The sequence below is a fragment of the Neofelis nebulosa genome, chromosome 16 (assembly GCF_028018385.1).
Source record: "Neofelis nebulosa isolate mNeoNeb1 chromosome 16, mNeoNeb1.pri, whole genome shotgun sequence".
Lineage (NCBI taxonomy): Eukaryota > Metazoa > Chordata > Mammalia > Carnivora > Felidae > Neofelis > Neofelis nebulosa.
The window spans coordinates 34732297-34758964 of record NC_080797.1 but is presented as its reverse complement, the minus strand read 5'-3'; the positions used below and the strand labels follow the sequence as shown (position 1 = coordinate 34758964).

The following is a 26668-nucleotide window of genomic DNA, read 5'->3' as shown; positions in this document are numbered from 1 at the left end:
CTCCAGGACACATGGTCTTGGCCCAGCTGGGCCCTCCCTTGGTGCTGCCAGTGCCGGCTGCCAGGCCGAGCGGAGGCCCAGAGGAGAGGAAAGCTGGGCAAAGGTGATGGAAGGTTTCCAGCCCAGCCTTGCCCAACTCTGCAGGGGCTCTCAGGGAGGGGGCTGTGACCCATGCAAGGCTCAGGGAGGCTGTTCCCTGCTCTGGCAAGGCCTACAGGCAGTTGTGAGATTGTGAGGATTCAAAACAGCCCTCCCGGACTTCCCAAACCTTTCTGAAGGTAGGACCAACCTCAGATGTGACTGGGCGGGGTGAGCAGAGGGGCAGGATCATTTATGGATCACAGTCTGCCAACTAGGCCATATGCCCACTCTGTGACCCTGGGCAAGCCCCTTCCCCTCTCCCGACTTCCATTTCTTATCTGCCAAATTTGGGGGAGGGGTTCGAAACATATGACTGCCAAGGTTCTTTCCTGTTTCCACTGCAGGGGCGAGTGCAGGGTGGTGGGAGTAATGGAAGGAGGGGAGGGCAGGGCCCTGGTGGTGAGCCGCCTTCTCTGGAATCCCCAGTCTTTCCCCTCCCTACGGCTTTGCCGCTGAGGTCACAAAAAGCTGTGTCCCCAACCCACGTAAACACACATACACACGCACACCCACATTTACATTTACTTTTTTAATCTACAGTCTCAAAAGATGACAAAGGCAGAGCCAGAAGGCATCTCCAGCTAGTCCACCCCTTCCCTCCTCCCTTTTTACAGGTGAGAAAACTGAGGCCCTGGTTTGGGATTTCCAGAGCCCGGGGTTTCCCGGCACTCCCACCCCCATCCCCGGCCACTCCAGAGCCTACTGCCCGCTGGTCCGGGGCCGCCGGCTAGGGCTGCCTGGGACTCCCGGGGGACCCCGCCGTCGGGGCAGCCCCCAGGCGCGGCGCCGCCCAGCCTCGCCTCCAGGGGCCCGGCCGCGGCCGCCGCTGCGCACTCGCGGGGGAGCCAGAGACCGAGGGCGGAGGCAGGGAGGGAGCGACAGAGGCTGGGAGGGGTGTTGGCGAGAGCTCGCGCGCTGTGTATGGTCTATCGGAGGCAGCTGACCTTCGAGGAGGAAATCGCTGCTCTCTGCTCCTTCCTGTAGTAACAGCCGCCGCCGCCGCCGCCGCCGCCGCCGGGAGCCCGGGCCGCGAGCGAGAGCCGCGGGGCTGACAGCCGGCCCCGCAGCCGGACGGCTCGGCGCCACCAGGTGGGTGGCCCGGCAGCGCGTCCCGAGCGGCGCACGCGGAGATGGGACGCTCGACTCCCGCCCCGGCCCCCCCGCGACCCCGGAGCCGGAACCCGACGGCCGGCCGGGGCGCGGGAACCGCTGTCCCGGACCGAGAGGGAGCCTGGGCGCGGGGGCCGGCGCGGGCGCGGACGCGGGACGCTGGCCGCGGACCGAGGGAGGGGGCCGAGGGTGGGCGCCGTTCCGGCCCGCAGAGGGCAGGGGGCGCTGTCGCGCTGGACAGTGGGAGACCGTGAGGCACGGCTTGGGGTTGGGGGGGCGGTCAAGGCGGCGTCTGTCACCGCAGCTCTCCCTTCTTAACCACCCCAGCCACGTGCCCGCGGGGACCAAGCCGTTCAGTGGGAGCCGTCGGTGCCGTTGCCCTAACTTTGGTCTGGAATAATACACACCCCTCCCGCCAGAAACGGGGACTCGGGGTTCGAGGCAGGGTGGGGGGTTCTTGCAGCCCTACCTAGAGGGCCCGTGGGCCTCCGCGTCAAGTTTCTCTTTCAGTTTTCTAGCTGTCCCCCTCTGGGGAAGCCCCGGTGGGGCGAGGGGAGAGGAAGAGGGGGAGGGCACCTGACTTTCGAGAGCCCCTCCCCAAGCCTCCGCGGGTTCCTTGTTGGAGGGCAGAGCGGCCTTCCCCTCCTCACCGTCTTTCTTCCCGCACAGGAAAGCTTGTCTGTGGGAGGGGAGGGGCCTGGCCTGACCGCGGTCCAGGGACGGGTGGGCATGGCAGGGCCAGAGACAGGCCCAGCCCTTGCCTCTGTCGTGGAGACGCCTCTGCAGCCCTCCGCTCGCCCTAGGTGAACGGACATGGCGGGCTGGATCCAAGCCCAGCAGCTGCAGGGAGATGCGCTGCGCCAGATGCAGGTGCTGTACGGGCAGCACTTCCCCATCGAGGTTCGGCACTACTTAGCGCATTGGATCGAGAGCCAGCCGTGGTAGGTGCCCCTCCCCTGTGCCATGCTCTGCGGGTCCCTACCACCCACCCAGGCCCCTTGACCTTTAGCTCTCCTCTTTGTGGTTTCGAGTGATTCTAGTCCCGTCTGTCCCTCCGTGCAGAAGGGGTGGTGTCCCTGGGAAAGGGGAACAGGGAAATGGGACCCTGGGAGGGGAGAGGGGGTGATTCTGGGCTCTGATGCTTATGGAGTTGCTGGGAACAAGGCTTGTGGGTTCTGGAGTGCCCTTAGCCTGGAGCCTGGGATTTCCCAGTACCTCTTGTTGCCTGACCTCCCTGCCCAAGGAAGCACAACAGTAGGCTTCTCTCCTCTGCCCTGCCCCAAGGGATGCCATCGACCTGGACAATCCCCAGGACCGAGCCCAGGCCACCCAGCTCCTGGAGGGCCTGGTGCAGGAGCTGCAGAAGAAGGCGGAGCACCAAGTGGGGGAAGATGGGTTTTTACTGAAGATCAAGCTGGGGCACTATGCCACGCAGCTCCAGGTGGGTGTGAAGGCTGGGTCATCAGCAGGGAAGCAGTGTCTGCCTTCTCTTTCCAGCCTCAGAACCCCTGGGTTTTTTCCTGGCCTGGTCACTGACTCACCATGTGACCCTGAGCTAATCGGCAACTTTTCTGCACTTCAATTTCCCCCACCTCCTCTTTCTAAATCAGACCTGTCAAATTCCCTTACCATACGACAAAGCAAGGGGTAGGGTGTGTTTGTCCCCAAGAAGAGGAAGATGGGCATTCTAAACAGATCAAGCAAAAGGGATGGAGGTGGACTGAGTCCAGGTTCCTTTGCTGGAGAAAAGAAGACTGACAGCTCCTAGAAATGAGGGAATGAGTGAGCGGGGGAGGGGCAGAGAGAGAGGGAGACACAGAATCTGAAGCAGGCTCCAGGCTCTGAGCTGTCAGCACAGAGCCCGATGCAGGGCTCGAACCCATGAACTGTGAGATCATGACCTGAGCTGAAGTGGGACGCTTAAGCTGAACCGACTGAGCCACCCAGGCGCCCCCTCCTAGGACTCTTTTAAAGGTGGGAGGACCGGTGAAGTCTGTATTTGGGTAGGAGAGGAACAGAGTTGCCCTGGAGGCAAGAGCTGGATAAAGGAAGCTTTAATGAAGGATTTAGATGTAAGAGGTAACTTCTCCTTCACTGGGGGTTTAGGGGAGGAAGGGGGAGGAGTATAGAGGAGAGAGAAAGTTTCTGTGGAAGCAGGAAAAAGGTGTAGGTGATAAAATAATCACAGTCAAGCATTTATTGGAAGTTAACTTGTATTTCTTAGAGAGCTCTTCTTAAATGCAAGCAGCAGGGTGCCAGGGAAATAAAAAGTCCATCCCAGAAGAGGGAGGAAACAGGAGAAAGCTGGAAGAGGAAAGCAAAATAGGAACCCAGGGCCAGGCGTATGGTAGAAAGTACGTTGACCTTGGCATTGGGTGCCGCAAGTCTTGAGTCATCTGCAAACCCGTTTGCCTCTGGGCAAGTACTTAACCTCTCTGAGCATCAGTTTTCTCATCTGCAAAATGCGGATAATAGTTTCTGTGTGTGTCATACTGTCTATATAGTCAAAGGAGATGGCAGATTGGAAGTGTGTTGTAAACTGTGGGTTTCTAAACCAAATGTGAAGATCTGGGAGGGGAAATTGAGTCAAGGAGAGATAAAGATGTCTGTTGACGGCTCCTGAGGTTTCTCAGGGAAAGCCAAGGCAGAGGCTGGAGGAGAGGAAGGTGGTGGGGAGCAGGTGGCACTGTGATGGCATAGTGGGAGTGGCGGGTAGCCAGTGGTAACTGCCATTGGGTTCTTTCAGAACACGTATGACCGCTGCCCCATGGAGCTGGTCCGCTGCATCCGGCATATTCTGTACAATGAACAGAGGCTGGTCCGAGAAGCCAACAATGTGAGTGTCCCATGGGTGTGGGGAGAGGAGCTGGGAAGTCCTTCCACACGCCTTTTTCTCTAGACACAACTGTGTGGGGTTTTTTTTTTTAATGTTTATTTTTGAGAGAAAGAGAACAGGGGAAGGGCAGAGATAGAGGGAGACCCAGAATGCAAAGCAGGCTCCAGGCTTTGAGCTGTCAGCACAGAGCCCGACACGGGACCCAAACTCATGGCCAGTGAGATCACGACCTGAGCTGAAGTCAGACGCTTAACCAACTGAGCCACCCAGGTGCCCCAACACAACTATGTTTTATAAACGCTGGCAAGACAGCACCAGGGAAATAAGGGACATGGACAAGTGTGAGAAGCAGCAGTGCATGAAGGTACAGTCCCTGGCTTCATGCCCCGGGTTGGCCACTTACTAGCAGTGTGACTTGAGCCTCTGTTTTTTCAATTATAAATGGGGATAGTAATAGTATCTACCTTGTAGAGTTAGTGTCAGGATTAAATGAGATACTGTGTGGGCCAGGGATAGACAGACCAGTGAAACAGAAGAGGAAGCTCTACACACACATACACACACACACACACACACCTGGAAATTCAACCCACGTTATAGATGGCATCACAAACCACAAGGGAAAAGATTTATCATTTTTTTTTAATGTTTATTTTTGAGAAAGAGAGAGCATGAGCAGGGAAGGGGCAGAGGGGGGGAGGGCAGAGGATCTGAAGCAGGCTCTGCACTGACAGCAGAGAACCCGATCTTGCTTGAACGCAAGAACCATGAAATCATGACCTGAGCCAAAGTCAGATGTTCAACCGTTGAGCCACCCAGGTGCCCCAAGATTTGTCATTTAATAAATGGTGCTGGGGGTGGTGCTCCTGGGTGGCTCAGTTTGTTAACCGTCCAACTCTTGATTTCAGCGCAGGCCATGATCTCACAGGTTTGTGAGATCAAGCCTGGTGTTGGGCTCTGTGCTGACAGTGCAGTGCCTGCTTGGGATTTTCTCTCTCCCTCTTTCTCAGTGCCCCTCCCCTGGTCTCTCTCTCTCTCTCTCTCAAAAAGCAAATAAACATTAAAAAAAAAAAATGGTGCTGGGGTCAAAATTAGAAATGTTCTCCGGTGGTGCCTGGGAGGAGACATGGGACTTTCTGTGTCAGAAGAGCTAACCCTGGCAAGCTCAGAGGCGAGGCCCAGAGAGGCAGAAAGGGCCTCACCCCCCAAACTCTGCAATCATGAAGTCATTGAACACCTGCTCGGACAACAGGACAAACATTTTATTATCTGCAGTAAAGCCAGATGACTTTCACAAAATGACATCACTCGGTAAAGACCAGAGAATAGTGCCTGGAGCTTATTTATTTGTTGTGGTGGACACCGATTTCAGGAATTTTCCAGTTCATCCAGTAAACATTTATGGAGGTCCTGGCTAGGACTAGAGAAACAGATGAAGGCCCAGTTCCCACCTAAAAGGAATTCAAGAAATGATAGATTCTCTAGGGGTAAGCTGGGTACTAAGGAGGCACATATGGAAAAAGTACCTAACTCTGACTGGGGCAGCCTGGCAGGGGGATGTCCTGAGGACAGGGACGTCTAAGCTATGGGGGTGGGGGAGGGAAGGGGAAGAAGAAAGAGACAGGAGCAAAAGTAACAAAGTATATGTGTGGGCAGGAAGGCAGGAACCATCTTAACACATTTGAAGGATTGCAGGAACCCCACCCCCCACCCCGCCCTGTCTTCCTGGGGAGAAGGGGGCCACCTGGGGAACCCCAGTGGGTAAAGCCAGAGAAGAGGCAGAAGGCAGGTCACAGAGTCTTTTGGGAAAACTATTGTGTCCCTTATTGACTTATTGCCACCACAGAGCTATCTGTAAACATATGAATGAATTTAGCTCCAATTAAGAACTACCTGTCTATGTACAGGTGTTGTCATGGTCAGGGGGGAAATGATTCCTTCTCCCAACCATCAGGCTGTTCTTGAGAACCTTTGATTTTGGTTCCACCTACCCCTTGGGGATTTTGTGGTACACAAAATAGACAAGGTCCTAGCACCTGGGGAGCTTACATCCTAGTGCATGGGGGCAGACACGAAAGAAAGAAACACATATAAAATCAAGACACTTTCAGATAAGAGTGGTGTTATTTTAAATTGGCCCATCAGGGAAAGTCACTCTGAAAGGGTGCCAGTTGAAATGCCCCCCTTGGGAAGCTTTGGTGCCAACATGTTCCAGAGTAATGGAACAACAAGTGCAAAGGCCCTGAAGCAGGAACGTGTTTGTGTATTTAGGAACAGAAAGTAGCCGGTGTGCTTGGGCAGCAGTGGAACTGGGAGTGGAGTAGGCAGCGGCTATCAGCTAGCGCAGTGGAGGCTGTGGAAGGAGTTTGAATTTTATTCTGCGAATAGTTTACTGGAAAGACCCTGAAAACTTCGTCTCCCCTCAGCCAGATGTTGAAGGAATAGATCAGACTAGGTCACCCACATGGCCACATCCAAGAAAGTGTTATTGGTACCTTCCCTGTAACTCCCCTCAGTTACAAGAATGTCTTGAGTGAGGACACAGATGATGTGCATTCACACAGCTTTGTTCCCCACTGTGTCCCCAGCATCTCACATGGTCCATGGCATTGGATCGCTGAGTGAATGTGGAATGAGGGGTCATCATCATTAGTAGGAAAACCCCAGGTTTCCTGCTCCTGGGACATACTGAGTTTTAGTCTCTCCAAAGAGAGTTTAGGTGGGCAAGTCTGGTGGAGGCCAGGACCACACTAGAAATTTCTCTGTGCTTCATGAAGTTGCCATAATCTGCCAGGTCACCTGCTTCCCTCCTTCTTTCCAACTCCGCACCAATTCAGGCAAATGACTAGCCTTCCGACTCAAATTACCCTTACCTCTTACCCTAGATTTGAACTTTGCAGTCCAAAGTATTAGCGCTCCCCAAGGCCTGAGGTTTTCTGCTATCCTCACCGCCCAGCTCACTGCTGCCCACACTCTCCCCCTGATGTCCCCAGGGTAGTTCTCCAGCTGGGATCCTGGTGGACGCCATGTCCCAGAAACACCTCCAGATCAACCAGACGTTTGAGGAGCTGCGACTGGTCACACAGGACACAGAGAATGAGCTGAAGAAGCTGCAGCAGACTCAAGAGTACTTCATCATCCAGTATCAGGAGAGCCTGAGGATCCAGGGTGAGGCCAGGGCCGCCCGGGCGGTGTGTGTCGTGAGGATAGGAGTGACAACCACTTTGTGAGCTCCTGCAGGGTTGGGGCAGTGTCAGCGTCTGTCTCCATAGAAACCTTACCCAAAGCTTTAGAGAAGTAATGGACCCTGTGATTGAACCTGTGCTGTGGGCCAGGCTTCGGGCCAAGCCCTTTGCGTGCATTTTTCAATCCTACCTTTACAACAGCCCCAGGAAGTAGGTAGCTGTATTATCCCTATTTTGCAGATGATAAAACTGAGGTTCCAAGAGAACAAGTAATTTGGCCCAGATTGCTTATAAGTTGCAGAATTGGGGATGCCTGGCTGGCTTAGTGGGAAGAGCGCGCGAGTCTTAATCTCAGGGTTATGAGTTCGAGCCCCATGTTGGCTGTAGACTCTACTTAAATAAATAAACTAAAAAAATAATAATAAGTTGCAGAACTGGATCTCAATTACAGATATGTCATGAAATCCCTGCACTTTACTAAATAATATTCTCTCCCTAATTGTTGGTATTCAGTGACTACCTCAGTGAATGAATGAATATGGACAAAGTGTTTCCCATTCAGGGGAGGACTTAGGTTGGGAGTCTCCTCGTTGAACCAGGCTGGGGACAGGCAGAACTCCAGAAATGCCCTTTTTTTTTTTTTTTCTTTTTTTTTTTTTTTCAACGTTTTTTATTTATTTTTGGGACAGAGAGAGACAGAGCATGAACGGGGGAGGGGCAGAGAGAGAGGGAGACACAGAATCGGAAACAGGCTCCAGGCTCCGAGCCATCGGCCCAGAGCCTGACGCGGGGCTCGAACTCACAGACCGCGAGATCGTGACCTGGCTGAAGTCGGACGCTTAACCGACTGCGCCACCCAGGCGCCCCAAGAAATGCCCTTTCTTGAGCCTCCCTGATAGGAGATGGAGCTGGAGGGAAGAGATTACAGTGGAAAATTCTCCTGTCTCCTAGGGCTGTAGTTTGCCAACGGCTGTCATGATAAGCATGTGGGGAAACAAAATTTAACTCAGAGCCAATTAACTTCCGGTATAATTTGAGAAGACTTGAGACAGGGCCCATCTTCCCCCAATTCCAGACTGACCCCAGAGCTGTTCCATCCCAACCTAGCGAGAATAGGAAAGTATCAAGTGGCCTTTGCTTTTGTTCCTCTTTCTGTACCTTCTTAAGATAAAACCTTAGGTCATTGACTTTACACCTTTCTTCTTTTCTGATAGGTATATTTAGAGCTTTAAATTTCCCTCTAAGCAATGCTTTAGCTACATCTCATGATTTTAGATACGCTGTACATTCATAGTTATTCAGTTTGAAGTATTTTCTCTCTTTTTCTAAGAGATTTTATTTTTAAGTAATGTCTACATCCGACGTGGGGCTCAAACTCACAATCTCAAGATCAAGAGTCACATGCTCCACTAACTGAGCCAGCCAGATGCCCAGTTTGAAATATTTTCTAATTTCTTTTCTGAATATTTTACCCCACATTATTTAGAAGTGTATTGTCTCTTAGAACTATATATTTGGGGTTCCTTTTCTAGATGTCATATCATTGATTTCATTTGCTTTTTATCATTGAATTCCACGATTGTCAGAGAACATACTCTGTATGATCTCAATTCTTTTAAATTTAACAAGACTTGTTTTATGGCACAGCTTATACTCTAGCTTGATGAACATATCTTTTGGGCTTCAAAAGAATGTATGTCTCACAGGTTGTTTCATTTAAAAGTAGCAATTTTAGGGGCGTCTGGGTGGCTCAATCCTTAAGCATCTGGCTCTTGGTTTCTGCTCAAGGTTCCTGAGTTCAAGCCCCACCAAGCTGATAGTGTGGAACCTGGGATTCTCTCTCTCCTTTTCTTCCTGTCCCTTCCCTGCGCACCTGTGCTCTCTCTCTTTCTCTCTCTCAAAATAAGTAAACTTAAAATATATATTATATTTAATATTAGTGGACTAAACACCTCATTTAAAAGCAGAGATTGTCAGAAAGCACATGAAAGCAAGACTCAACTATATGCTATCTACATTTTAAATTTTAATTAAAAAATTATTTTAAGATTTTTTTTTAATTTTTAAGTATTTTCTATACCCAACATGGGGTTCGAACTCACAACCCCAAGATCAAGAGTCACATACTCTACCCACTGAACCATCCAGGTGTTCCTACATTAAAATGTTTTAAATGTTTATTTATTTTTGAGACAGAGACAGAGAGACAGAACACAAGCAGGGCAGGGACAGAGAGAGAGGGAGACAGAATCTGAAGCAGGCTCCAGGCTCTGAGCTGTCAGCACAGAACCTGACATGGGGTTTGAGCTCACAGACTGTGAGATCATGACCTGAGCAGAAGTTGGCCACTTAACCGACTGAGCCACCCAGGTGCCCCTTAATTTAAAAAAAAACATGTATAAAGATATTCTGTGCCAAAATAGAATAAGAAGTCTAGGGTAGTCATATTAATACCTCACAAAGTGTACATCAAGACAAGAAGTATTATCAGAGATGAAGAAGGACACTTAATAATTATTAAGGTATTAAAAAGATAATAAGTTTCTATGGATCTAATAACAAAGCTTCAAAATACACAAAGAAAAACTATTTAAAAACTATTTAAATACTATTTAAGCTCTCCTCCTTTCCCTGCCCTGTTAGTTTTTTCAATACTCTGGGTTCCTCAACAGATTGCCTAAATCAAAGTAGATGTTGAGTAAAAGTTGGTGGGATGATTCTAGCATGTTTTCTTCATCTGAACCCATCTCAGACTGACGCAAGAGAGAGGGTGGCCCTCTTCCTAGATTAGGGAACGGGAGAATTCAGGCTATTAGTTCTACCCAAAGCCTTTGGTTGATAGTACTTCCAATCCTATTCTTGGGTTTTCTGTTTCCTATTTATGGATCTGGGTTTGATTCTGGTTTGGGTTTGTACCCATCACGCCATGTCAGTTCAGTCTCATGTATCAAGTTCACCCATCAGAAACACAGGCTATCATCTGTTTGTGCAAGGGGAGGCTCAGCTCCCTCCAGTGGAGCAGAAATTGCCTCATGTCTGCTGGCCTCCCTACCCAGAAGCTTCTGCAAGTGCCAGGAGAGACCTAAGTGAGTCACCTGCATAGGGAGGTTGGGCCCAGGTGTGGGGCTCACCACCACCTCCCTGGGGGTGGAGCCAGGATTTCCGAGGTGGCTCCAGACTGCTCTGCTGTGTTCCAGGCCTGGACAGTATTCTTCTCTCTCAGTCCCCAAGAGTGGAATCCAAACCATATTTCCAGTTGTCTTCTAGCTCTGGGCTTTTCCTGACTGTTAGAGTTGCTTTAGTCTGTGAGTCCCAGCTTGTGTGTCCATGAGGCAGGACATAGGTCAGTGTGAGAGGGCCCTCAGCGGCCTGCCAGGAACTTGCCCAAGACGTGCTGATGCTCACCTCCTCTTGACTCAGCCCCAAGCAAGGACACTGGAATATTCTTTTTTTTTTTTTTTTTTTTTTTAATTAGATAGACTGCACACCCAACATGGGGCTTGAACTCACAACCCTGAGATCAAGAGTTGCATGCTCTATGGACTGAGCCAGCCAGGCACCCCGACACTGGGATATTCAAATAGATGATCGGCAAGGCGTAATAACCCCAGCATTTAGGATAGTGGTTACCTTTGGAGGCAGGGACGGATGTGCAAGCAGGGAAGGATGTACAGGTAGTTTTCAACGTGGAAATGTTTGATTTCTTTTTTTTTTTAATGTTTTGTTTATATTTGTGAGAGAGAGAGCATGCATGTGCACGCAAGCGGGGATGGGGCAGAGAGAGGGGGGCAGAGTTTGCAAAGTGGGCTCTGTGCTGACAGCAGACAGCCCGATGTGGGGCTAGAACTCACAAACCATGAGATCATGACCTGAGCCAAAGTCAAACGTTTAAACGACTGAGCCACCCAGGCACCCCGAGAAATGTTTGATTTCTTTAAGCCGGGTTACTGAAAGACAGGTGTTCCTTGCATCATTCTTTCTGCCTTCCTTGGGTCTTGAGAATTTCATAATAGATGTTTTGTAAGAGGGTACTGAGGCCTCACCGACTCCCCTTTCCTGCCATGGATGAGCTTCCTAGCAGCTAGTGTGGAGACAATCTGCCTCCCTCTCTGGCACCCTTGGGTGCTAGAACCTTCCCTCTCCTGAGAGGATCTTGCTGCTTTCGTGTTGCCAGTGGGCCCTGGACATTCTGTCTCCCCGTCTCCCTCGCCTTTTCCCTTTCGCCCCTTCTCTTTCTGTCCCTTTCCCTCCCTCTCCCTCTCCCTCCCTCTCCCCCTCTCTCCTCTCTCCCCTCTCTCCCCTTCTCCCCCTCTACCCCTCTCCCCTTCTGTCCCTCTCCCTTCCTTGCCCTTTCTCCTCATCTCTCTCTCCCTGTCCCTCTCCCTTTCTCTCTCTCTCCCTCTCTCCCTCTCTGTCTCCTTCCAGTTGGTCAACTGAGCTCACGGTGACCCATCCTGGACAAACAAACACGTTAGGCACCTCCCAGCACCTAGAGAAATGCCTTCTTCCCTAGGAGAGACTGCTGTGCTCCCGGGGATGGGACAAAGCTGGAGATGGGACAAAGCCAGCAGGCAGGGGCTGCCCTGAGGGGGCTCTGATGTGTGGGGTGGGGCTGAGCGGCTACTGGTCTCTGTCACCCTTTAAGCCTGCCCTGGGACCCCCTAACCAGTAAGGACACGCTCATCCCTGCAGCGTGTGCGTGCCGGGCAGTTCCTTGAACGTGTTCTGTGTTCCCACATATTTAATCCTCAGCCACCCACCGAGACAGGGGCCAGGATTCTCCCATTTTGCACATGGGCAAACTGAGGCACAGAAGCGTGATGCACGAGTTCACCCAGTTAGTAAACGGTGAGGGCACACATCAAACCAGGCAGTGAGGCTCCAAGCTGGACCCCGTGTGGCGTGAGGAGGTCTGGGCAGCCAGCTGTGTAGACTGAGGTGGGAGGGGAGGCCGTGGGGCAGGATCCTCCTCAGCTATACCCTCAGGTTTCCACCTACACACCCCCAGGAGGGGAGATCAAAGGCGAGAGGCCAGAGACCAGAGCCTGCTCATCTCTGGCACCCTTGGCTGCCAGAAGCTCAGCTTGCCATCGGTCAGATGTGTCCCTTGAGGGTCTGGCCTCCAGAACAGGTGTGTGCGTTCCCCTGGGCTTCCTGCAGGAAGCTGGGAGATGATGGTCATGGGTGTCCTGTCCCCTCCTCTAGCTCAGTTTGCCCAGCTGGCCCAGCTGAATCCGCAGGAGCGCCTGAGCCGGGAGACGGCCCTCCAGCAGAAGCAGGTGTCCCTGGAGGCCTGGCTGCAGCGGGAGGCCCAGACGCTGCAGCAGTACCGTGTGGTGAGTGGGATCCGCGTCCTCTCCTCCCAAGCCTTGAGGTGCACATCCCAAGGGGCGCGGGGAAGCTGAGAGAGGGCGAGAGCCAGGAAGAGAGCAGGACCCAGCAGAGCTGGAGGCCAGATGGTTCTCTCCCGTGGGGGGCATGTGAGGCAGAGCAGGTTGGGAAGAGGGGAAGGCCTGGGCCTGGGGCCTGGTCCCTGGCCCCCAGCCCTGCCTCCCGAGGCCTGCAGTTGGGCGTGTTCTCCCCACTTGCCTTCAGGAGCTGGCCGAGAAGCACCAGAAGACCTTGCAGCTGCTGCGGAAGCAGCAGACCATCATTCTGGATGATGAACTGATCCAGTGGAAGCGGCGGCAGCAGCTGGCGGGGAACGGAGGGCCCCCCGAGGGCAGCCTGGATGTGCTGCAGTCCTGGTAATGGTGTGTGGGGGGGGTGGCGGGGGGCAGGAGGGGGCGGCAGGGGCTGGGAGTGGTGCAACCAGCTGCTCGTTGTGCCTCCTGCGTTTCCATGAGCAGCCGGCTCCCTCTGTCCTGCGGCAAGACTTAGTTCACTAGGGGTTCTGGTTCCTGATGCGGACTTTGGGGCCCCCGTCTGTGCCCCCTGCCCAGGAAGGGAGTCACCGTGCTGGGGAGTGGGGCAGGGCTGGGTGTGCAGAGTGAGCTCGGGCCGATTGGACCCAGTTCAGGCTTGCTGCCTCTGTATTTCTCTGTGTTTCTGGAAGGCGGGCGCTCTGCTCCGCTCCGCTCCGTGGTCGGGAGTGGCGGCTTAGGCGCAAAGCCTTCCTGGGTGAGGGTGGAGCTGGGTCTTGGGGCGTTCTCCTCAGACCGGAGCCTCCCAGCCTCGAGCCTGGGGGATGGCGTGATGCCATTGTCCTCCCGTTGGCCTGGGGCTCCCGTGCAGGTGCGAGAAGTTGGCCGAGATCATCTGGCAGAACCGGCAGCAGATCCGCAGAGCTGAGCACCTCTGCCAGCAGCTGCCCATCCCTGGCCCAGTGGAGGAGATGCTAGCTGAGGTCAATGCCACCATCACAGACATCATCTCAGCCCTGGTGACCAGGTAATTCCTGCCTCGGGCCACACCCAGCCCCCGTGTGGTTGGCATGGGGGAGGCAGGCGGTGCTTTGCTGATGGTGGGGGTGAGGGTGGGTGGGCTCTCGCTTGAGTCCTTGTCTCTGTTTGCCTCGGGTCCCCGTCCCCGCTCTGTCCTCAGTTGCTTTAGCTGCTTGGTGTTGACCTTGCCCAGTTTCTGTTGTGGACGCCATGTGGACTGCCCTTGTCCCCCGCAGCCCATGCCAGCTGCTGAGTCGTTTCACTGCCTCCCCTCCAGCCATCTCCTCTGACTCTCAGTGGCCTCCCTGGGAACAGGGGCGGTGCCACGTGCCTTCATTTGCCTGCTGAGCCCCGGCAGCCTCCCTCCACAGGGGAGCCAGACCCTGTGCCCTGAGCCGGCATCATGTCTGGTGTGGTCACTTGTGTCCCCGCAGCACATTCATCATCGAGAAGCAGCCCCCTCAGGTCCTGAAGACCCAGACCAAGTTTGCAGCGACGGTGCGCCTGCTGGTGGGCGGGAAGCTGAACGTGCACATGAACCCCCCCCAGGTGAAGGCCACCATCATCAGTGAGCAGCAGGCCAAGTCACTGCTCAAGAATGAGAACACCCGCAAGTACGTGTGACCCCTTCCCTGCCTTCCCCTCCCCAGGCTCTGGACTGGGATCTCAGATCTACTCTACAGCTAGGGTCCTGGACATTGGGGACAGCCTCCCTCACTGCAGCCATGGAGCAGTGTCTCTCCAGTTCATCCCGTCTGTCCTGTTGTATACTTTGTTCTGCTTGACACATAGTAGGTCAACGTGGGTTAAACTGTTGGGGTGTTCAAGTCCTTGGGCTGATCACTGGGACGTAGCTGCAATCCATGCAGAGTTTGGCTCTGTGGTCACCCAAGCCAGCAGAGCAGGCATCAGTCATGAGAAATGTAGTGCGTTGGACAGGAGAGATGTAGGGCTCTGTGGAAGTGAGATTGGTAGTTGTGGGGCAGAATGATAGTCTCTGGACGCAGGACCAGTGAGGGTGGCTAGTGAGAATGTGTGGAGAGAGGAGAGGGAATACCTTCAGACACAGAGAACATGGGCCTTGTCTGGAAGGAGAGCATAGAGCAGGTTGGCACAGCTGGAGAACCTGGGGTCCAGGGATGAGGGCCGGCCCCCCACAAAGGATTCAGGGAATGAATGAACAGACGAATGAATGAATGAGGGAGTGAATGAGTCAAGTGGGAGACCTGGTCTCATGCGTTGAATGTCTATTGTGGGTTCTGGGAATGGGATGATAAAGAAAGCAAAGAGGTTCTCACTCTCTTAGAGCTTACAGTTTGGCTGGGGAGGGAGATAGTTATATGCTTTTCGAAATATGGTGGTGTCAAAATGTGATAGATTCTCAAAAGATAATGAAAACAGAGTGATATCATAGTGTCTGGATAGATGTGCCATCACCACCCGGGTGGTCAAGGAAGGCCTTTCTGAGGAGATGTTTGAGTTGAGACCTAAACCAGAAGGTAAAGAGTTTCTGGGCAACGGGAAGAGCAGGTGCACCAGTCTTGAGGTAGCAGCAAGTGTGCATGTTCAGCAAACAGACAGGCAGCATGGCTCGGTCCTGAGTGAGGGGAGAGGAACCCACTGAGGCCAGGGAGCTGGGCAGGGTTTGACCATGACCATGGGATCCTTGTGGGCTATGGTCATGGTTGTTGTTGTTTTTTGTTTTTTTGTTTGTTTTTTAGAGAGAGAGGGCACAAGCGAGCAAGGGACAGAGAGAGAGAGAGAGAGAGAAGCAGGGCTCACCCGAAGCGGGGCTCAAGCTTACCTGATGCGGGGCTTGAACTCACCAACCCTGAGATCGTGACCTGAGCCCATCTGATGCTTAACCAATTGAGCCACTGAGGCGCCTCTGGTTTTTGTTTTTTTTTAATATTTATTTTGAAAAAGAGAGAGTGCACGAGTTGGGGAGGGGCAGAGAGAGAGAGAGAGAGAGAGAGAGAAAATCCCATGCAGGCTCTGCACTGTCAGCACAGAGCCCGATTCTGGGCTCGATCTCACGAACTGTGAGATCATGACCTGAGCCGAAACCAAGAGTTGGATGCTTACCCGACTGAGTCACCCAGGTGTCCCATGGTTTTTATTTTAAGTGCACTAGAAGCTGCCAGAGGGCCCTGAAGACCCCCATGTCAGTTCCAATGCTGAGGGAATTTTTAACCTAATGACAGAGGCCCAGACTTTGGGTAGACTTTGAAGACTTTGCTGTATCCTCAGGTTAATGAGAAAGTAAGCCCGAGTCACAGCGAGGAACACTCTCAGGGGATGGGGCAGGGGCTGCTGGCAGGGCTTTCTGGCATGAACATCTGGCTGAGGGAGGGCATAGAGCCATGCTCCTGGCCTGGGGCCCATGTGGCGATGGGGCTCCCCTGTCCTTCACAGCGACTACAGTGGAGAGATCCTGAACAACTGCTGTGTGATGGAATACCACCAAGCCACCGGCACCCTGAGCGCGCACTTCAGGAACATGGTGAGGACAGGGCCTGAGCCCTGGAGGGAGGGTCTGCCCAGGGCTGAGTCCTCATAACCAGCCGCTTCCTCCTCGTCCCCCTCTGACCTCCCACTCTGCAGTCACTAAAGAGAATTAAGCGTGCTGACCGGAGGGGCGCAGAGTCTGTGACGGAGGAGAAGTTCACAGTCCTGTTTGAGTCTCAGTTCAGTGTCGGCAGCAATGAGCTTGTGTTCCAAGTAAAGGTGAGGCCCCGCTTCTGCCAACCCCTGAGGGTCACCCAGAAAGGTGAAGACCCACCTGAGGCCACCTGGCTGGTTTGGGGAAAGCCAGAGAGCTCTGAATCCTCACACGGTCACGGACCATTTAGCCATGAGGCTGTCAGAAAGCCTGCTCGCTAGGTTATAAGCTGGCACCAGCCACAGAACTTAGGCCATGGACCAAGAAGAAATGTGTTCTGGTTTTTTTTTGTTTGTTTGTTTTTGCTTTGGTTTTGTTGGGAGGGCCTGTGGGTGGGATTGTGGGTGAGGAGCGAGGGCTGGGAGTCTTGCCTACGTGAGGGCAAGGTGGTGGTCGTGTGCCTTCTACGTTCACTCCTTTGCCATAGACTCTGTCCCTTCCCGTGGTTGTCATCGTTCATGGCAGCCAGGACCACAACGCTACCGCCACTGTGCTGTGGGACAACGCCTTCGCTGAGCCGGTGAGTACTCGTGGGACCGCCACTTCTGCCCCCTCCAGGCCCTAGGAGTCTCCCTGCGTCAGCCCCAACCACTTGGGGCCCTGCTGGGTGGTCCCCTGCCAACCCCAGGGCCACACCAGAGCTGAGTGAGTTGAGGTGACGGGCAGCTGGTGTGAGTGCACTGCCCGTGGCATGTCCTCGGCTCCATCTGGGCTCCCGGGACTCGGGACTGGGATATCCTGGGTCTGTGAGCTTACTCAGCCTTTGGGCTCTGGTCTCTGATCTTCCTTTGGCTTGTGTTTTGGGTCCCTGATCTCTGTCCCGGACGCCTGGTCTGGGTCTCTATCACTGCGTGTCTAGCCCCTCTGCCTTTCTTTTGCTTGTGTTTGTGTCGCCTTTTCTGAGTCTGTCTCAGTCCCTTCTTGCATCTCGTGGTATCTGTGTATCTGAGTGTGTGTGTAAGTATTTCCTACGCCTTCAGTCTGCCTTTTCTTCTCTCCCTCGCAGGGCAGGGTGCCATTTGCCGTGCCCGACAAAGTGCTGTGGCCGCAGCTGTGTGAGGCGCTCAACATGAAATTCAAGGCCGAAGTGCAGAGCAACCGGGGCCTGACCAAGGAGAACCTCGTGTTCCTGGCACAGAAACTGTTCAACAGCAGCAGCAGCCACCTTGAAGACTATAATGGCATGTCCGTGTCCTGGTCCCAGTTCAACAGGGTGAGGGACGTGCCGCCAGACTGGGACCAGTCTTTCCCCACCTCACAGACAGGTTACTGGCTTTGGCCAGCACCCCATCCTTCACCCCCAACTGCCCTCTCCTACAACCAGGAGAGACGAGGGCTAGTACCCCAAGGAATGGAGGCAGGGGGCAGCAAGAAAAACGCACTCAGCTCTGAGACCCAAAGCAGAATAATGGAAGGAGCTGGGGGGCTGGGAGTCAGGATCCTTGAGTCCCTGTCCTAGATATGTTAACTAAGTGGCCAGGCCCTTCCCTTCTCTGTGCCTCAGTTTCCCCATCTAAACCTTTGGGCAGAAATGACTTCGGAGGTCTTGCCCAGCTTGGACAATTCTAGGCAACTCCTACCCGCACCCCTGTGTCTGAAAGGCAAGAGGCAGTTTCCCCTCTCGTCCCTAAGCTACAGGTTGGGGGCCATGTCCATTTATGGACCGCTGGAGTGCTGGGCAGGTAGGATGAGGAACTGGGAGAGGGTATTTGTGAGGACAAGAGGGCACTGTTTCCTGGGCCACCTGTGACAGCGGGGCCACATACCCTGACTTGGGGTATCCTGGGGGCTCTCAGGAGAACTTGCCGGGCTGGAACTACACCTTCTGGCAGTGGTTCGATGGGGTCATGGAGGTGCTGAAGAAGCATCACAAGCCTCATTGGAATGATGGGTGAGAAGCGGAGGGGCCTGGGGGTTGGGAGGGCATGGGCTCAGGGGACACGGGCTGCTGGCCCGGGAGTGACACTGTATGCTCCGTATTTCTAGGGCCATCCTAGGTTTTGTGAATAAGCAACAGGCCCATGACCTGCTCATCAACAAACCCGATGGAACCTTTTTATTGCGCTTTAGCGACTCTGAAATCGGGGGCATCACCATTGCCTGGAAGTTTGACTCTCGTGAGTGCCCTACTTTGCCCACACTCTAGCCCAGGAGCCCTGACGACCATTTCCTTGCTTCCCATTCTCCACCAGGCCTGCATCCTTGGAGGGTTCCCCAGGGGAAAGATCAAAACAGACCTCAAAGTAGAAGAGTGTTGCTCAGAAATACATTCCCTTTCTACTGTTTTCCATTGCGGAGAACCTAAGATCACTGGCCCCATAGCCTCTGGAGTTGCCAGGGGACGTCTTCAGCAGTTCTGAGTTCTCCCTTCTCTGCCCTGCCCTAGTCTTGCTGGTATCGACTTGCTTGGTTTGCCGGGTAGAATGTTCTTGCGGTCACTTACTCGCCTTATGCTCAGGAGCACAAGACAAGGGGGAGGGTCGCAGAGCAGGCTAGTAAAGGCCCAAATGTCTCTGCAAGTCAGATCTCAAACCCCATCGCCCTGACCCTCCTCTTGAGGGCGGTGAGTGGTGGGAACGAGCTTGTCCTTTTCACAGCTGACCGCAACCTTTGGAACCTGAAGCCGTTCACCACGCGGGACTTCTCCATCCGGTCCCTGGCTGACCGGCTGGGGGACCTGAGCTATCTCATCTATGTATTTCCCGACCGACCCAAGGATGAGGTCTTCTCCAAGTATTACACCCCTGTGCTCGGTGCGTCCTGCCCTGATACTCCCGAGCCCTTCCTCAGCCCGTGGACAGAGCTCTCGGGGGCTTAGGCAGCCGTGACTCCTCAGAAGAAGCCAGGGGCCATTTCCCCCAGGGGGGCTGGGTCCATGGTTTGGTGCCGAGCACGTGGAGAGGGTATCGAGGCTCACAACTGAAGAGGGCAAACAAAGCTTCTGACCCGGATTTCTCCCCAGCTGGGTGGATTCTCACGTCTGCACCCCTGAAGGAGGAGGCTGCCCCACTGGCAAAGGAAGGGGGGATAATCATACCACAGATAGTGCACAACTCCCATCTTAATCAGCTGCTCTCACGGCTCCCCACCCTCAAACCTACCTGTAAGGGGAGAGTAGGAAGCAAAATGGACAGGTTTTTCTCCTTCAACCTGTCCCCAGTCCACTGTTGGGTTTGCTGCTTTGTGTTGATTCAGTTTCCTCGACAGGGGTGGGGCGGGGAGAGAGAAAGCAAAGGACCAGAAAAGGGAGCAGGAGAAGGGATGAGATTGAAGCCAGAGTTCTGGGTGGCCGTCAGGCTGGGTCCACCAGCAGGTGTTTATGGGAGTCTGGGAAATCTCATCCCCGCTGAGCCCCGGCAGTGGTGTGGGTGGGAGACCGACTTCATGGGGTAGTTTCCCCTTCCTGGGAGCGCCCAGACACTTTGGTTCTCATCACCCACCCACCCCCCCCCGCCACTCCCCCCACCCCGGCAGCTAAAGCGGTGGACGGATACGTGAAGCCACAGATCAAGCAAGTGGTCCCTGAGTAAGTGTCCAGGGTCCAGCCCTGGTCTCCTGCTGCCTCCTCTCTCTTCCCCCTGGGTTCCCCTCACTGTTCACTGCTGCCCCTCCCGCTCACAGGCCCGGTGGGGCCCAGCACCCCCTGGCCCTCTGAAACCTGGCTCAGCCCTGGAGAGGGAACTGAGCTTAGTCTCAATGGGACCAGAACCCAGGACCCCACTCCCGCAGCCGGACCCCCAGACCCAGGGGGCGCTTTGTGCTTCCACACCCCAAAGAGATGTAAACATGCCCCCTGAGCCCTCCCCAGGTCAGCCGCTGCCCTGAGGTCACTGAGGCTTCTCCTGTTCCTCCTGCAGGTTTGTGAATGCGTCTGCAGACTCTGCCGGGGCCAGCGCCACCTACATGGACCAGGCCCCCTCCCCAGCCGTGTGCCCCCAGGCTCATTATAACATGTACCCACAGAAGTAGGTTGTGTTCTCTGGGGCTCCGCAGGGAGGAGCTGGGGCTGGGGCTGTGTTCTCTGGGGCTCAGGCTGGGCCCCGGGGGGCTGGTGGACAAAGGGACCCAGAGCTCCTGTAGGTTTGAGACCACCCAGGCCAGGCACCAGCATATGCCCCGGTACAGGGAGGGAGATCAGCTGGTAAAAAGCATAGAGAATAAGCTGTATATAGCAAGGTCCTCACTCCTGGTGCTGACTAGCTGTGTGACCTTGGGAAAACTATTGAACCTCCCAGATGCTCTGTTTCCTCATCTTTAAAATGGGGGCAAGAATACCTTTCACATGGGATTGGGGTCAGGATTGAGGTAAAGCATTTAGCTCAGGTGAGGCTGTTGTAAGGACGGCTACAGACGGGATGGTTGTTCTTAGGAGTTGAGTGTTAACAGGGTATTAATTGCTTCTCTCTGGAGTTCCCAAGGTAGAGAATTAATTCTCTTCTGGGCTGTGGGTGGCCCCAGCTGGATGTCTAGGTACCTGGGACATACAAGCTACAGTGGGATGATGACCGTAGGCTCGAGGGTCACAAAGACTGCAGTTCCAATCCTGACTCCGTTTGCCAGCCAGGGGGCCCTGAGCAAGTTTCCTACCCTGGTCGAGCCTCAGTTTTCCCCTCTGTAAAGTGGACTAAATACCCATCTTACAGGTGGCTAAGGATTGGGGCAACGTGGTTAAAAGGCCACTGTAGACAGCCTATGACTGAATGGAATGGCGTTGTGGTGGGCAGAACTCCCTGACCCAACCGCCTCGTCGTGCAGAGGAGGAGAGGGACAGGGACAGGGGAGATGAACTCTCTGAGCCCACTCAATGAGCTAACGAAAGTTGAGACTAGCGCTTGAGTGTCTCCCGGTGAGCCAGTGACTGACGTTTTCAACTTGGAAATGGTGGTGGTGTCCAGCCAGAGCCGGTCCTATTCCCATGAGGCTGTGGTCTGAGCGGGGAGCGGGCCAGGGCCTGTGACGCATGCCAGCTCCCTCCGACCTCCCGCTCTCTCTCTCTCCCAGCCCTGACCCCGTCCTTGACCAGGATGGAGAATTTGACCTGGATGAGACCATGGATGTAGCCAGGCATGTGGAGGAACTCTTACGCCGCCCGATGGACGGTCTGGACCCCCGCCTCTCCCCGCCTGCTGGTCTTTTCACCTCTGCCCGAGGCTCGCTCTCGTGAATGCTTGAATCCCCCACTTCTCTTTGGGAACAACGCTCAGTGTGAGGGGTTCATATGAACTCTGATGTTAGCATTGCTGTGCATACTGATGCCTCTGCTGGCAGCACATGTGCAGGTGTGTGTGTGCACGGGCGCACGAGGTGGGCCTGCCTTGCCTTTGCCCTCTGGGTACGTGGTTGCGGCGGTACCACCACCTTTCTCTTCAGATCAAGGCATCCCAACAGCCCGCCGGGCCCATCTCTGTTGTGGAAGGGGGCTCAGCTTCCTCTGCTCAATGCAGGCAAACCTATTCCGCCGCCGGGGCCTTTACTGCCTAGCAGCTGTTTGAATGAAATTAGTCAAGAAGGGGCACGGAGACAGGTTACTGTCTCTAAGCTTAAGTTTTGCTCCTGAGTTAGCAGCTTTGCCTCCCAAGTGCGCGCATACGCTTTTATGTACGTGCATCTGTTCTCATGCACGTGTGTTGGTCTATTGATTCTTTTGCTCGGGAGGCTGGGGTTCAATTTTGTGTAATATTTTATACTTCACATAATGAATATGGACTTGAGACTTTTTGTGAATGGAGAGCTTATCTAGACCACGGCCCTCACACAGCGCAGATGGGTCATTTGAGTCTGGGTCTTTCAGAGCTGCTCTGAGTGTGTAGCTTCTTAGCCTCCTGGCGTCCAGCCAGGAGACTTGGGCGTCCCATCTGTGGTGCTGTTGCCCAGTCCTGCTATCTCTTTTCAACCGCTATCTCCGCCCCCCCCCCCCCCCCACCGTGCACCCGGCCCCAACCTTCTTTCCCCGACTGTCTGCAACCTTGGTTGCAGGAGAGGTGGGAGAGGGGCAGGGACTGGTCTAGGCCATGGCAGGCAAACAGGGGCCCAGGGACTTTGCAGGGTGGATCCCCTCCCCTCCTGGAAAAAAAACCTGCCGCAAGAGACAGCCGCAGACCAGCAGCACGCTGCCTGCCTGTGGAGCCTGGAGTGAGGGGTAAAAGCTGATCTCGTTCCCCCTCTGCCTGGAACAGGCCTCGTCACAGTCGCAGAACGTTGAGGTCTGAGAAGGCCTTGCTCCCGACCTCACGAGCTCCTCCCTCTGGGGCAGCAGGTGGCGGGCGGAAGGTTGAGTCTCAGGTTTAAACATCTCTGAAGGAAGGTGGGGACGAGAAGAGGGATTCTTGTGTACTTTGTACATAGGCCACCAGTGTTTTTGAGTAAAGTATTTTTTTCATAAATTTGCTGGTGTGGCTCTTAGTTGGGCAGCCTTGGGTAGTGTGGGGGGCGGTCACTGGAGCCAGAGTTATTTTCTTCCCTCCCGTGTGGCTGATGCCATACCCTGTACTCTGCTCCCTTTTCTGTGTGTCAAGGGTGCCCACCACCCCTGGAACGCCGTCTGTGCTTCTCAGGAGACGAAACTAGGGTTTGAGGCCTGGGGAAAGGTGGGGCAGGAATTCTGGGGTGGAGGCAAAAACCGTGCTTGGGGCTCGCCTTATCAGCTGCTGCTATAAGCAATCCTGAAGTCTTTGGCCCAGGGCCAGGCCAGTGCCAGGGGCAGCAGAGAACCTCACCGTGTTCCCTTCTCCCCGGGCCTCTTCCCGGACACCAGCAGGTGGCACCATCCCGTTGCCACCAGCGTCTTTCAACCGGCCAACCAGCAACCTACCGGGAGGGAAGGAAGTTGGGCCAGGAGGATGGTCTCCCCATTTGGGCCCCCTGGCACGCTGCCGCTGCTGGTCCAGGGGAGGTCACTGAGGCCCTTGGGGGAGCGGGCTGGGGAGCCAGGACCTGCTGGTGAGGTTTCTTCAGAGCTCAAAGCAAGGGAAGATGGGTTTGCAGCCTGCCCGAAGGAGGCGCAGGGGCCCAGCGAGGGGGCTGGCGGGGGTGAGGAGGCAGGGAAAGCAGCCGCTAATCTCCCCTTCCATCTCTGCAGGGGGAGGCGGCTGGCTGCTATCTCACGCAGCGGCGGTCTCCATGGCACTCGGCACAAGGGGAGGGGGTGGGGAGACAGCCGAGTGGGCGCGTTGATGTCTGTGAATTATCACCACCCGCTGCCACGCTGCCGGAGGCAGCCCGTTAAGTGCTTACGTCCATCCCCACTGAGAGAACTGAAGAGAGAGTGATAATGGAACAACTGTGGAGGGGAGGCCTTGGGTGGGGTGGGAGTATCTACACCCCAAGCCCCCTTTGGTAGCTTATCTGACCCCAGACAGGTTGGTGCAGCTTGCAAAGGCCCGAGGAGAGAGTGGGGGGAAGGAAGAGGGAGCAGGGAGGCCTCCCGGGAGACCTTTGTGCAGAAAGAGTACAAACCTGGCTCCTCCCGTCACCCCTTACCTGGAAGCTGCCGGCTGACCTGAGATGGGGGTGGCACCATGCCCCAGAGCTGGGCCCCAGGGTGTGGGCTAAGGTAGCAGCCTGGGAGCAGGGGCAACCTGGGAGCAGGCTCGGCCTGGGTGTGAGCCCCCCCACCCCAGAACTCAGGCAGGGGAAGGGGACTCGCCAGCAGCCAGAGGCAGAGCTGCCACGCCCTCAGACAGTTCCTATATAACTTTTATTTCTGGAAGTTAAAGTAGATACAGCAATATACAAAACAAAAACAAAAACTCCACAATAATATAAATTTTTACACTATGAAGTATACATTGGAATTTGACGCAGTGACCGGGCCAGTGGCATACAAACCACTGCACCGGCAGGTTGAGCCATCTACGGGAACCCCTTGGCTGGGCGGGGGACGGGCAGGGGGAGACAGTGGAGAGAAAGTGGGCAGGTCCTGGAGGGCTCCGTTCTTTTAGGGAGGGGCCAGTCTCTGCCCCTCTCAGAACTCTTGCTACTATCAGAGTTAAAACCTGATACACATGCTACCTCAAAGCCATGAACGTTACAATATCTGCTCCAGAGGAGCCTGGATCCTTGCCCCAGGTCCCTCTGATCTAAATCTCTCAATTTCTGAGTTAAGCTTATTATAAACTGAAGAGTGTTGCTGGAGAAGGGAGAGCTCTGTACTACCTCCCAACTGTTTCTAGGCAGGACGACAGGGATGGCCGAGCGCAACCTGTTTGTCTTGGAGAGAAGGTCCTCATCCCCTTAATTCTGAAACTGGTGAGTGTGGGTAAAACAGCGCTCCACAGAAACTCTGACCGACTGAGATAAGGTGGTCTGGGACCACCCAAGCTAGTCGGGCCTCTGGATTGGGGTGGGGGGTGGGGTGGACCAAATATCAGAGACCATGAAGTGTTTCGAAATGCACAGTAAATGGGAGCTGTTCTCCCTCATCCGCGGGGCCTCAATGGGGAGGAGATGGTCACCAGCAGTGGGGGGAGGCCGAGGTGCACACCCTCACACGAGGGACAGACTTCAAGTTTATCACTAAGCCTTTGCCCCTGGGTTAACCACGTGAAGTGATTAAAGGTGCCTCGGGAAACCACCAAGAAACCAGGATAAAAACCATATTCCCTGAGCTCAACTAGACCCTTGGCTGGGGCCCCACAGTCTGAGTCATGTTCGATCTCTAACTCTCACCTTCTTATTCCAGGATTCCTAAAGCAAACAGGACAAGGGGGCCTTCAGACACCGGAAGGAGCCATACACAAGGGGGGTCAGGTGGAGAAGGAGGAAGGAAGGATCATCCCATCCCTTATAAGGCACCCACAGGAACAACCCAGGCTCTGGAACAGGAGCACAAGTCCAGGCAGACGGGGGACAGGTTGTAAGCACTCCTCTGCGCAGCCTTACCTACTAACAGGCCGACACATTAAAGGGGAAAATAAAAACTTTGTTTATTAAAAAAAGTCTAGAATGTTTCGGTTGTCCTTCAACCTTCCTATGTCAAAACCAAAGGCCAAGCCACAGCTTCAGATGTCTTTTAAAGAGCTGGATCTGAAGCCCATTTCCGGATTTCTATAAATTATCAGCCTGAAGAAAGCTGAATGCCTAAAGCACCAAGAAGGCTACTGACTGAGTTTTCTTAAATACAGAAAAGGCTATGCCGATACAGTGTTTTTTTGCCCTTGAAAAAAAAAAAATTTTTTTTTTTTTTAATTTAAAAAGAAACCTCGGGGCTGTGAAAGTCCTATCTTCTATTTGGATGTTAGCAAGGTTAAAAGTGCAATGTCAGCAGTAGCACAGCTACAGGCAGCCTGTGGCGGCCGCTCGCAGGAGCAGGCGGAGGGCTGTGCGGGCACCAGGAGGCACTTGTCTAACAACGCAAGCTGCTGAGAAAGGAGGGCGGGGGAGCAAGAAAAGACAAGAACGTTTCCTTTCTCCCCCTCTTGCCACCCCTTCCGCATCCCCTGATGGCGGTCTCAGAGAACGCGTTTCTTATTTGCATTTAGGTCAAAGCGTATCACTCACATTCATTCATTTCTCTATTGTGGAAAGTGCCCAGGTCGCTCAAAGGTAGCAGGAGATTTAAAAAACAAAAACAAAAACAAAACAAAACAAAAAACCCAACAAAACAAACAAAATCTGGAAGCACAGAGTTAGAGGAGTTTCAGACGATCTGGGGGTTGGCTGTTTAAGGGGTGGTGGGACACAGGGAGGTGCCTCCGTCATCTCTGTCTGCAGCCTCAGCCCGCCGCTCCTCACATTGGGGAGGTGGCGCACTCCGAGGTCAACTCCATGTCGAACGTGAGGGATTCTGGGGGGGAAGACCAGGAGAGCCAGTTCAGTTGCCTGAGCCCCAACAGCTGGCAGGGCACCCCCGTCCCCAGGCTCAGCCCACTGCCCCCACGGCCAAGACAGGGTTGGATCGTCCAGATTTACGCTCCTCCCTACAAAGTCTTGCCTTCTGGAAGGGCTCAGTCCCCTTCTTCCCTTAACTCGTTCCCAACCGTCCACATGTAAAGAAGATCTAAGGCTGTCCCGTTGAATGTGGCCGCCTGGAAACACAGGTGGCTACCGAGCATCAAAATATGGCTAGTCCCAGTCGAGGTGGGTGTAGCTGTGAAACACCTAGCACGTTTCAGAGACTTAGGACAAAAACAAAAATCTCATCAACGTTTTCTTACGTGTTAAAACGCTAGCGTTTGGGGTTTATTGGGTTACAGAAAATGTATCATTAATGTTAACCTCCCTTGTTTCTTTTCACTGGTTTTAATATGGTTATTTAAAAAGTCGCACTTACGTGCGTGGTGCACGTTTGGTTTCCAAGGGACAGCGCGGCTCTAGGACCTCTCTCTACCAGTCTGCGTGGCCAGCTCTGGGC

At 54.2% G+C, this 26668-nt stretch overlaps 2 protein-coding genes across 11 annotated transcripts in view; one reads left to right on the top strand and one right to left on the bottom strand.

Moving 5' to 3' along the window:
- The first annotated feature begins 1112 nt into the window (after window positions 1-1112).
- On the top strand, window positions 1113-25263 carry LOC131497737 (signal transducer and activator of transcription 5A). 6 transcript variants are annotated; one of them, XM_058704274.1, is made up of 21 exons: window positions 1113-1230; window positions 2055-2192; window positions 2536-2692; window positions 3998-4087; window positions 7081-7255; window positions 12478-12608; window positions 12868-13019; window positions 13507-13662; window positions 14090-14269; window positions 16071-16158; window positions 16260-16382; window positions 16745-16837; window positions 17324-17530; window positions 18114-18208; window positions 18304-18434; window positions 18915-19070; window positions 19792-19843; window positions 20175-20282; window positions 21319-21416; window positions 24489-24564; window positions 24998-25263. In XM_058704274.1, exons 2-20 carry the CDS (start codon window positions 2065-2067, stop codon window positions 24551-24553), a joined length of 2385 nt encoding a protein of 794 aa, XP_058560257.1. In that variant the 5' UTR covers window positions 1113-1230; window positions 2055-2064; the 3' UTR covers window positions 24554-24564; window positions 24998-25263. The 6 variants fall into 6 exon arrangements, 5 of the variants coding, with proteins under 5 accessions (XP_058560257.1, XP_058560256.1, XP_058560259.1 ...); XM_058704273.1 differs by having other exon boundaries at window positions 24489-25263; XR_009255117.1 differs by lacking the exons at window positions 19792-19843; window positions 20175-20282.
- The window catches only part of STAT3 (signal transducer and activator of transcription 3), a 70128-nt gene continuing 67454 nt past the window's right edge, over window positions 23995-26668 (bottom strand). For all 5 annotated transcript variants that reach the window (XM_058704283.1, XM_058704282.1, XM_058704281.1 and 2 more), the window contains one exon: window positions 23995-26101. Coding sequence is in view for 3 of the 5 variants with exons in the window: in XM_058704281.1 (XP_058560264.1) it covers window positions 26046-26101 (56 nt within the window). In the remaining 2 variants the exon portion in view is untranslated. The remainder of the gene's footprint in view (window positions 26102-26668) is intronic.